Below are 12034 nucleotides of genomic sequence, written 5' to 3' on the forward strand. Positions count from 1 at the left end.
AACTCTCTCTTTGTCTATCTCCTTCAATGTGTTGCATTGCCGTCTTTGTGTTCGATCATGGATGATATCGGCTCCACATCGGGTGAAAACAATATCACATACGTGGATCTACAGTAGATGCTTTAATTTTGTGATATGGTGACGAGGAGCCTAACCTTTTTCGTATCTGAAATGACACTCGCATAAAGTTTTTCGGTCTTTGTTCGAGATGTCTATGCATAAGTTTTGAACTAAACTGACACTTAATGTACACTTCAGTTGTTACACAAATGTCTTGGTGTGTCTGAAAGTATATGGGAAAGTTTGGCGAGAAAATCTAAGCCCTCTCTTCTTTTATGGTGGCACCTTAAAAGGCTTAATCTAGCCTTGGTTATACCCGGTAATATCCTCGAGAGCTCCTTCAGCAATTGGATTTTGAAGGTCCTGTTTGAACCCATGTTCCTCGCCATTTTGAAACGACCTTGATACGTTGTAAAGGTTCTGCCATGTTGTATGCATATGGGATGATGTGTGTGGTAATGAAATGAAAGCACTCCATTGAGCATACAGAGTGGACACTACGTAGTTGAGACTTTTCGTGCCGTAATTAGTCTTCATTCATGAGGAAGATGTCGAAAGTCGCTTTTAATCAGGACGAATCTGTCCTTCGTCAATGGGAACAAATGCATCGTCCACCGGAACATATTCCCACATCAGGTCCCTCATACCCAAGGTCGACCTCTAAAGAGAGTCGGGCGGGTCTCATCGTACCCGCCAGCCGATCGGGTGGCAACCGGAGACATTCAGTGATATCATCATCAAAAGACACAGTGACAGCATTTCCACTCAAACTCAATGGATATCCAGAAGATACGAGACGACCCTCGGAGGTTTGGTTGGGTAAGAAATAATGAAGCAGTTCAGCATTCGACATAACAGTTGCATAGATGGTTATGTCAATAAAGGTTGAGCAAACTAGGGAAGAATTTCGCACTTTGTTACCGAAGAGAAAAGATCATCATGGTCAGACCTGTGCCACTTAAGATCTCATGTGGTACCCCCCGCATGGTTTCGTGAGCGTATATTTTGAGATGCGACAAGGTAAAATTTTATACTAACACATTTCAAAATTTGCGTTCACGAAACCACGTGGGGGTACCGGGGGGGGCTTTGTGTACCCCATTAGTAAAGGTCGAAAAATAACTGGTTTTGCCGTTGAGCATAATTTCCAGATGGTTGTCAAAACTAGTTTTCCTTATAGGAGCACCTCTTCACGTTCACTTGTTTTCAGACAGCTACTCGCACTCAAATCTTTAAGATTGTTGCTCGACGACAAAACAAGTAAGTTCTTTCTCCGAGCTTTACCCATTACAATAACATTGGCCTGAAATGCATTGAGTTGCAATTGCTCTCTTATCACACTTACCAATTTACAATAACAGTCTTTTTCCAACTGTGATTGGAAAACAGTTAGGTTTTAGGGTTTTGGTGGAATTGGTTTGTAAGTTTAAGTCGGATTTACTTCCATTGTAGGCATGTCACTATCGGTGCTCTCATTTTTTCTAAAAGAAATGTTGCACATAATGGATATGCTGGGTCTGTTGGGCATTGTTACGTGTTATTGTATGTATGTGGCTGGAAAAAGAATTTTTCGTCATTTCATGGAAAATCGAATATTCTGCCCTTCGGTCAAACTGCATCACCAAGAAGGCCTGAATGAAAACACTAAAAAAACACTTTAGTCAGATAATTTTGTGAAGCATATTTCTCCAGAGCAAAGCAAAACTATGAGTTAAATATGATTAGAATTTTTTGGTTTTTTGCAAGTCGAGGAAAATCTATTAGTAGTTTCAAAATCAAAAATAGCTGCCTGCATGCAGTTATTTCTATAGCTGTTTCCAGCGTGAATATGGTCTGATCTTGAATAATAGATTTAGCGAAAAACATATGTTTATTGGTTGTACACATATTTGCATGACACTATATTTGAAGGTACCTTTATGTTCAGAGTATGACACTTGTGAACTGTGTACCTGTGAACCCTGAGTTCGGCTCTTTTTAGTATAGTAAAACTAGAGCCTCGAGGCCGTAAAAAAATAAGCAATTCCTTTGTCACCATATCTGATAATTTTCAATTGTGGAGCAAAGAATACGCCTTTGATGCAATAGGACATGAAAGGGTAAGTCTTCCTTGATATTCGCACTGTACTTACGAACTGAGTAGTTAGTCATTATCCGGTTGGAATGGCCGTATGTTGACTAAACTGAGTCAGTTAGTTTATCAGATTTCAATTGGATGGGACATCATACTTATCACGTCTGATTCCATTCTCCTTCAAAAGCATTGGGAACTTCGGCATGAAATCTTCCTCACATGCTCAGTCAACATGAAATATGTGTAATTGTTTCCATGCTGACTCGATCTCCAGGATAGATCGTCTTGCCACATAGTAAGGAATGGTGTATGGGAATTCGCTTTCAAGAAAAAGGACTCATTTCGAGCCTTGTTCGGGGTGAACCGTAAGGCATCTTCTGGGCAATTTGTGTCATTGTGTCAGAATGAACAAAAACGGCTCAAAAAGCGAACATTTCGGGGCCAACTAACGACAGATTCATATTATGAGTGGCCATTAGATTTTGGCTTTTTGTCGTCTAGTAGGAAAAAGTCGCCTTCATCCTCCATCTCCTTGGCAAAGACCTATCAAGTGGTATGAAGTTTGCCACTGACTAGGGGTACGAACTACGAACGGGCTAGAAAATCTCATCGGTTGGTCAAGTTCCAGAATTACAATTCCTGGTTGTGGGCTATTTCTTGACTTTTTTTCCAATGTGCCATAACCATCTTTAATGCGATTCGAGAATTTAGCTGAAGCGCGACAGGTTCTGAAAGATAAAAAAAGAATCTTTGCGCCTCTTTTGCATCCGTGCTTCTGAATGCAATGAGGAATGATCTTTACAAGTTAGGTGGTTCCATTTTTTACTTACCGCGGGGAGATAAAAATTGTCACTTGGCTGTTCGGGGACTCTTAGGCGGCTTGGACTATCTTGAGCCATTATTTACTTCATTTATTTTACTTTTTTAATTTTTACATAGGTTTTTCACGGGATATTCTACCCTCTACAGGGAATGTAGGGTTGATCTGGAATGTTATCTAAAATTTCGTCCAAGTCTGACTTGAAAGATTCTACCGGATCAACAAGGCCTACGTATTCCTTACGAATATTAGAGGGCAACAAATTAAACCATGAAGGAGTCCGATAAAGAAGAGATGTGGACTTCATTGTTCGAACTAGCTTGGATTCTCGATGGCTTAAAGGTGCTCTCAAAACGCACATTAAGCCTCTACGGTCACTACAATTGACCCTAAATCCTGGGTTGGGATAAAGCTCATGGATGCTCTTGAAGACGTACAGTATCAGATACCTTTCGTACCTTTTCTGAACACTGTACAATCCCAACATTTTTGTTTTGCATGTATTTTTTTCCTTTTTAGCACGACCATGGTCTTAATCATGAATGTAATAGTTTTGAATCAAGGAACAAACTCTTTGGCACACATTAAAAATTATCTATTACTTACCTATGAGCCAAATATCTGCTTTTTAAGTTTGTGTCGTTAAATCTACTGGCCGGCTCCTTTGTGGTTCGTACTATCGCAGCGGCGAAGCCAAACTCACTCTGATAATCAGTTCCGTCGATTTAACACGTTTATCGTACTTGACGCTCATATTCTTTTCAGGCAAGTAATAAATACGTTTTTGGATGAAAAGTGTGCCAAATAGTTTATTTTTTGATTTAAAACGATTACATTCATGGTTAAGGCCACGGTAGTCCTTAAAAGGAAAAAATACATATAACGGCTCTAGATAGTCCAAGCCGCCTAAGAGTGCCCGACCGGCCCTGGGACACAATTTCATCTCCCCGCGATAAGAAAAAAGGAATCACCTAACCTTTCAAGATCATATCTCATTCTCGGTAATGATTTTACAATTGATGATAGGACCATTTTCTTAGAAGTTATCTTCAAATTGTGGTCATCCAGTATCAACATTTCATTTTCCCATTGTCTCTGCAAAATTACGAAAACTGACAAGCGTATGAAATATGTTTCCTGCTAGGAGAGCAGGTGAACTTGTCCTTCCATGATACAGATCATTAATTACGTTCCATTTACTTAGGCATGTTCTGACCGTGGACGTCTATTGACAGTTTATGCATTCAGTATATCTGTACCCGTCTGGCCTTCAATTCCTTGTTCTGATGTATTCATATTTGTTTTTTTTATTGTTTTCAGCGGATCCGGAAGGTCCTGGATTATGCGCGCTGATTCTCACTGCATTTGCCGCCCTTCTTCTGGTCATCACACTGCCCTTCTCCCTTTGTACTTGCATCAAAGTAAGATCAACAACAAATCTCTTCTCATGCCTATTTAGATCACGGAGGACTTCTAGAGATGTGGACTGCGAATGGAAGCCAAAATTTCGGATCAGGGCTCCCTGATTTTATGCAATTTGTGGAGGGAGAATTTAGACCAGCATTACAGTCAACTCGCACCGGGCATAGACTGAATTTGTCTTTTATTTCAATTTGTTGCCTGGTTATAACAAACAGTATTCTGATTTATCTTTTTGAGGACTGCCTTACCACTAATGAGAATTTCATTCCTAGTAGCTCAAGGCGAAAAAAGTGGGAAACTATTGGCCCAAGATACTAGAACTACCCACTAAATAACCTGTCTTGAATTTTGTTACACAACTCCACTCGATGGTTGAAAATTCAATAGGCTCTCGGTGCAAATTGGTTATGACATTTGTTTAAATTCTCCCTTCATAAAATACCCAAAATCAGGATGGGTGAATCTCCCCAGAATTAGCCACTATGTAAAATTCAACTGTTGTTTTTAGTGGATGGAAGAAGTTCTAAGTTTAGATTGCAGATGTAAAATTCTTGAGCAAAGTTACAAGTTGCATTGGCGAAAGTAAACTAAGCCTTCTCTGAAGTAAGAGGACAATCCTTACGAAAAAAATGAAATTGGCATATCACAGATGAAAAATAATGCGTATTGACCCTTTCAGGCTAGTCCAGAAACATGCCCTGTTTATGCAACTTCTGCACTGACAGGGGGTTATAAATGATCTCTGATCAAATGACGTAGCAACTGATTTAATTCAAATGAATGCAGTAAATATGTGCATAAGATAGCAAGTAAAACTTTCAAAAGATCACAAGAAGTCAAGGAAAATGACATTAAAATTACTCAGGGCCTTTTTGTGAAATTTCCCATCTCTTCTACTTTGAGCTTGTAAGTGAATAACAAGTTGAATTTACCTTTTTCGCGAAATTCCCCAATTCAAGATCAATCTAACAATTGCAAGAAGAGGATGAGCCTCCAAATTGAATCCGGGCCTATCAGGAAAGTGAATTTGCAAGAGTATAAGTTGACAAGATAAACTAGTCGGTTTTTTTTGAAGATGGGTGGAGGCAGTCGATGTAACTGACAGTCTAAAAGTGTTTCAACAATTTGATACAATCAAATACCCGAGCATGGAATGTAAAGTAATTTCGCTCGAGAAATGCATCGTCGCTTCATATACCAAATGGTTTTCTTTCCTTGATATCCTGTCTCACTTTTTTTGTCTATCAGCTTAAACTTCTCATCGCTAAAGAAATGAAATGAAAAAGCTGGAAATTTGTCAGAGGCACTCATTCCCTTCAAATCAAGCCTTACAGAATGTCGACATAGCTTCATATTCCAAGATGAAGAACCAACATTTAGTGACAGCAGAGCCGTCAAAAACATCCTTTGTGAACGATTTGAAGAGAATGCAACTCTACATTTAGTGCTTGAGTGGCAGCATTATGAAAATTTTAATCAGGGTGCATTTGATAAGCGCATATATTCTTTCTAATGGGATGACAAGCTAAACTACTTGCCTCTAATGTGGTCACCCTGATTTTTTCTAAGGTACAGGCTGGTCTCCATCTGTCCAATGGCTAAAAGATTGTTCCGCTTTCCTCCATTAACGAATGAATTTGATATAATTGGGACTCGGGTCTGACTGAAAAACATGTTTTGATGTTTGAAGAACTTAATTAAAAAAGTATGAAATTGGGTCTTCTAATTGCACTTTCACATTTGCACTTCTCACTCAGTTGAATGGCGAACATCTTGGCTGAAACACATCTCATTGTATTTCAGGTTGTGACAGAATATGAAAGAGCTGTGATTTTTCGATTGGGACGCTTGAGAAAAGGTGGGCACCCAAATTTAGCTCTACTATACAAATGCGTCGTTTGGAGGATGTTCTGCACCACGTGGTCTAACTTTCTTGTTCGGCCTTGCAGGTGGAGCCAAAGGCCCTGGGATATTCTTCATCATCCCGTGCACTGATAGCTACCAGAAAGTGGACCTTCGAACCGTGTCCTTCGATGTTCCTCCCCAAGAGGTGAACGCAATCAAAGGCCACCCAGCCTTTAAACCTTTTCGATCAACAACTCAATTGGGCTCAAAATCAGATTACCTGGCCTTTACTGAGTCTGGATGATTGAGAGTGGAATGAATCATGCTCAACCGGCCTTGAAAAGCAGCCTTCGTCTCGGCTCGGTTCAGTTCAGTTCATAGGCGGGTTGGAAGTCTAAGTCAATCCTAGTTACGCCATATTGATTACTCCCGACGAAGTAAAACCCAACCTCAGGGTGGTGAATTATTGTTGAGGCACCGGGTTTTTTTTTCTCTCCCAGAGCTTTGTTTTTCTTCCTGGTTTGACATTTTATTCAATTATTCCATTTTTGTTTCGACTCGTTCGCGGCTTCTAAATTCCATTTCAAAAAAAGAGTTTCTAGCAGCTCTTCAAGTGAAAAACTTCCATTAGTACCTAAAAGGACTGAAGTGACTCGTTTGACAGGAGGAAGGAAATGGACCTCACCTTGATCCTTAACTGGAGCCTTGAATGATAGATAACAAGGCATGCGTTTGACAATCCTTTTCTGTTCAGCCCTAAAGATTGCCAACTCTTCTTATTGGAGGAAACTGATTTCTCCAAGAATTCGCTCCTGTTCGTTTTCCCATGTGAACGTGACTGGGTGCATTCCGTCGAGAAAGCCTTAACCTTGATGGATGAGGACTTGAGCCTTTTGACCTTCGATAACCTACCAAACATTGTGTGGTATCGTGTCTAGTACAAAAGCAACATCTTGCCTGGGTCTCCGTTTTTCGATTGACTAATCCATCTGTTCTTTTAAAGAACCCATAAACTTTGAGTACCTAATTGAATGGTTGAGCACTTCAAGCATGTTCCATTCTCGACTACTCGCCAACCAACCAACCAACCAACCAACCAGTCCTCCCTCCCTTTGACTCATCTTAATGAGCTTGAAAATGAATTTTTATTCAAATTTTTAACGGAGAAGAAGCAAAGAAGAAGCCATCTGACAAAACGAGGGTAGAACCCAACTCGGTGGTTTTAGAAATAATAACATCTCAGACCACGTGGAATCCATTTCAAGAACAATCAATCAAAATGAAAGCCAATATGACTATAGGGACGGGGAGGAACCAAATGTCCCGCTTTAAAACTAACTATGGCATTTCTAAAAGTGGCTTTAGTCAGGGAGAATCTAACCTGAGCTGAAACATTCAAACAATTTCAAGTTTTATGAAAATTCAGACTTATAAAGAAGGGCATTGTCGGGACTGAGTCACAGAGACAAAACTCTTTGAATGAAACATTTTCCAGCATATGGCAGAAAATTTAGCGGAGATGAAGGAATGACACGCTTTTTTTTGACGAATCTCCGTGTACTTTGTTGTAGAGAAAGGGAGCCAGCAAGTCTTCTTTTTAGCAACTCGGAAATGTTTTGGTTCAAAAAAAGATCGAGGGCCCATCACTTTAGATTAGGTGTTCAGCCAAAGTAGTACCGTACACATTGTGATTTATAAATAACTCGAATACAATTGTAAAATGTAAATCTCGCTGAAGAGCGATTTCCTTGCGAAGCACCTCGCAGGTTAGGGATAATTTATGGCGGGCCGCTTCAGTTAAAGTTAGAATAACATCCTTGATTATAGTCAATGGTTAGTGTATTGATTAACCGGGTCTTTATATATGTTATGTTTTTGTATGCCAGGGCCGTGGTGAATCTCATCTGACAAGTGAATCCAGACATCGCATTGTCATTTTTTCCCACAGGCAATATCAGATCCAGTATTAGATTGCTTCCTCGAATGTAGGGTCGGATTTAGCGGTAGAAAGTTACCTGGATAAAAATCAGGAAGAACAATCGAACCGAGAAGCTCCCTCCTGCTTGAAAATTACTGCTATCCACTTCACCATGACTGTTCCCTTTGAAAAGAAAAAGGGGACAGGCCAGCTTTTTACGCCAATTCATCAAGATTGTGACTTCTCTTTAGAGTTGTGCTTGATTAAATTTTCCGTTCCCTTGGCCAAAGTGAGTATTGAATTGCACATAGATTCCTCGTTAAAAAGTATAAAAGTGGCACTCGTTATGGTAACTTTTACGAATATCTACCTAGCCAATTTTTCAATGTCATTAACTGCCCCTCCCTCATCATGACCCTACTTCAACATGTCTGGGAAAAACATGGGTACTTTTGCCATAATATGAAAATTGAATATAGATTTGTCTGATGCAACCTGTAGGCAAAATATTTACAAAAAGATAGGAAAACCCTTTGTAGTAATGGAAAAGGAGCTGACTGCGCTTTGACGAAGAATCTTAAAAGATTCATTTTGCCTCTAAGTGATTGCTATAGACTACTAAAGGTCTTGGCTACGAAAACAACATTACGAATTCTCTAACTCGAAAAGCTTCCCTACTAGCTTGTACACATATCAGTAAGTTATGTGGGACGTAGAGAAATTTGGTGTAACATAGGCAAACCAAAGGAAGTGGGCACTTAACGACTTATTTTCGATCAACCGTTTTTATTTGAGGTGATGCAAACCAATCATGAAGCATTACAAATATGACAATATTTAAAGCCAAGAATACCTTCAATGCTTCTAAGAGCAAGAACAAATTTAAGAGCCATTATGGATGGACTTCGTCGAAAGGATGGGTTCATCGAAATCTGATCGTTCTTGAAGGCGAATAAACGCCATCGCATGATCAGAAGCTCTGCCAATTTTCAGCGTATAAATATATCCACGATTAGATTTATTCATAAATAATAGCTCAAAAACTTTCTCATATCAAATTTCTTTCGACATGGGGTGAAACTAAACAGTTAACCAGCGAGGTAGATTACTCTCACAGGTCCAAAGCATCTTAACTAAGGCCCATGAGAAAAGATCGACTTTTAGCATGTTTACTAAAACTAGAGCTTACGTACTCGTATAATTAGTATGTGATCAAGTCAATGCCCCTGAGCTCAGTATTTGTCGCTGGGTGTGTTTCTGAGAAGTTGCAAATATGGTTGTTTTCAGTAGAGAAAATCATGAACCTTTTTTTGCTCCCAACTGATGTCAGAATCAGCCTTGCTGGGTAGGTCCATCCTGATCCATTTCCACTTAAGTTAAGAACGAATGGACTTGTTTCCGAGTTATGAGTGACCTTTTTCTTTCTCGTCGTCGTCTTCAAGGTTCTTTCTCGTGACTCCGTGACAGTTAGTGTGGATGCCGTGGTCTACTATCGAGTCTCCAATCCAACCATGGCAACCAACAACATTGAGGATTACAGGTAAGTTCAATTAAGCATCTCTCCTCCCTCAAGACACTGTTTGATGTACCAGACCCGAAGAAGACTAAAAATTAAGCGCCTTGACATCCAGATCTGAACACAAGAGAAAAATGTCTTAAAAGCGAGATTTGACTCGACACAAGATGAAGCGAAGCCCTTATTTAGCTCTACTGTACAATGATTAAAAAGACGTGAGTGAAACTTTGTCGTTAAACTTCCATACGTTTATAAGCGCGTTTGAAACTTTGAATGTTCTCAGAGAACTCTGTAATAAATGTTTGACAAAGGAATTTTTTTCTTCTTCTTGGCATCGGAATCTTGATGACCACATTCTAACCGAAAATGAAAATACTATGAATTGTAAGGAAAATTTGTTGGAGTACACTCTGAAAAATCATATTTCCATTGCTAAAGTGCGTTTTGCGTTAGTATGTTGTTTGTGTCTTTACTTTTCAGCCATTCCACGCGATTGCTAGCAGCAACGACACTGCGTAATGTGTTGGGAACCAAGAATCTGGCGGAAATTTTATCAGAACGTGAAAGTATAAGTCACGTGATGCAAACCTCACTTGATGATGCCACAGATCCCTGGGGCGTCAAAGTCGAGCGAGTTGAAATGTAAGTTCCCACGTTGACCAAGGCAATAAAGCATCTTTAGGCTAGTTTGGGACTTCTGTGGACTTCTCTAACAAAACCGAGGTTGAGAGAATTTTTTCGGACGTTTTGCGTTGTCATTTCCGTTATTTCTTCTCGGGATGCTTTTCGACTTTGTTTCACAGAAATCAACTAGATTTGTTGGAAAATATTTACATATTTGAGTTAGTCCTCTAACTCTTTCTCCACTGATTAAAGCCAATCATTGGTTTATTCAGAGAGAATAACATTAGGAAGAATATCAATCATTTAAGTAACTCGCTTTTCTAATTAGTTACACTTCCTGAGGATGAAATGCTTTTTCACGTTTACGTCTTTAACAATGAAATTGCAAGTTATTACAATTTGTCGGGTCATTGGGCCATCTCTGACAAAATTGGATTGATAGTCAAAGAAAACATTGCCCATGCAACTGTCTTCTGGATCCAAACCCTCTCATGAAAGGGTGTAAATCTAACTTGTTTATCCAATTCCAGCAAAGACGTTCGATTGCCCGTTCAACTGCAAAGAGCCATGGCGGCCGAGGCTGAGGCCGCCCGTGAAGCCCGTGCCAAAGTTATTGCCGCCGAAGGAGAGCAAAAGGCGTCCAAGGCCTTGCGGGAAGCGGCAGATACCATTGCAGACAGTCACAGTGCTTTGCAGGTTTGAACTGGACACCATTTTTGTGCACCGTGATCTGTTGTGTCCCATTGTGTTGATTCCACTTTTCTTGTAGTTGCGATATCTTCAAACGCTGAACTCGATCAGTGCAGAAAAGAACTCCACGATCATTTTCCCTTTTCCTATGGAGTTGGTGTCGCAATGGGGCATCAAGCCCACGAACTCCAAAGCCATTGCCAGTTCGTGAAGCCTGTGGAACATTACCTTCCTTCCTTCCGATGTAGGGCTGGCGTGGCTTGGTCAAAATACTACTAGATAGGATGCCCTCGATTTCGTCATGATGATCATCTGTCAACCAATACATAGAGTCCTCTATCTCCCATGGACGGTTTATCTACGTTGTTCAACTTCATTGTGTCCTTCATAAATTGTCCCCATCCTGGTCCATAGGGGCCTCATCAAGCGATGAATAAAGCTTTTCATAATATGTTGGTTAAAGTTTGGATTTAATGGCAAAGGGGAATTATCTTGCCTTTAGGATATCAGAAATTCATTCTTGTGCACAGGGCGGACATAAATTATGGCATCTTTCGAAATAGTCTGCTGTGCTTTTCAGCATGTGCACTTCAGTGGCAACTTTTTAACACTTGTCCAAAGCAAGGCTATGGTCGTTAAAAAATGAACTCTGAGATGACAGCTCGGCAGCTTGCACACACTAGAGGTTGCGTTGGTTGCCTTTCGTGCATGACGTAGCGTATTGTAACTTTTGAAGATTTTCTTGGTTGGAATAAAAAATGATGCGGGTTCGAATCCACAGAAATCGTGCATCTATTAAGTTGATTTTACGATAAACTAAGTGTTGGGAATTGATCTAGGAGGGCAAGTTGGTGTATGCCAAATTATAAGATCCATTCATCTGACCCCCACAAGAAAAGGACTTAAGCAATAATGGTTCAATGCAATAGTTATAGCTTGGCTGGGTTGGAAAGGGCTCAACCAATCTCTAAACACACAAACAGAGCCCGAATGTAGGTATAAATCCATGTAGCATTCATACTGGTACAACAAGCAAAAACGAAAATGGACTCCATGATTAATAAA

General features: G+C 40.0%; 1 protein-coding gene across 4 annotated transcripts in view; it reads left to right on the forward strand.

Annotated features, from left to right (window-relative positions):
- Positions 1–11420, forward strand: part of LOC131888564 (band 7 protein AGAP004871-like) — a 63146-nt gene extending 51726 nt beyond the window's left edge. For 3 of the 4 annotated variants that reach the window (XM_059237450.1, XM_059237446.1, XM_059237447.1), the window contains exons 2-8: positions 4275–4375; positions 6180–6234; positions 6326–6426; positions 9582–9679; positions 10136–10297; positions 10810–10975; positions 11049–11420. In XM_059237450.1, coding sequence (XP_059093433.1) covers positions 4275–4375; positions 6180–6234; positions 6326–6426; positions 9582–9679; positions 10136–10297; positions 10810–10975; positions 11049–11180 — 815 coding nt within the window. In that variant the 3' untranslated portion in view covers positions 11181–11420. Of the gene's footprint in view, positions 1–477; positions 880–4274; positions 4376–6179; positions 6235–6325; positions 6427–9581; positions 9680–10135; positions 10298–10809; positions 10976–11048 lie in introns of all 4 variants that reach the window. The other variant, XM_059237448.1, reaches the window with a different exon arrangement.
- Positions 11421–12034: the final 614 nt, after the last annotated feature.

The sequence above is a fragment of the Tigriopus californicus genome, chromosome 10 (assembly GCF_007210705.1).
Source record: "Tigriopus californicus strain San Diego chromosome 10, Tcal_SD_v2.1, whole genome shotgun sequence".
NCBI lineage: Eukaryota > Metazoa > Arthropoda > Copepoda > Harpacticoida > Harpacticidae > Tigriopus > Tigriopus californicus.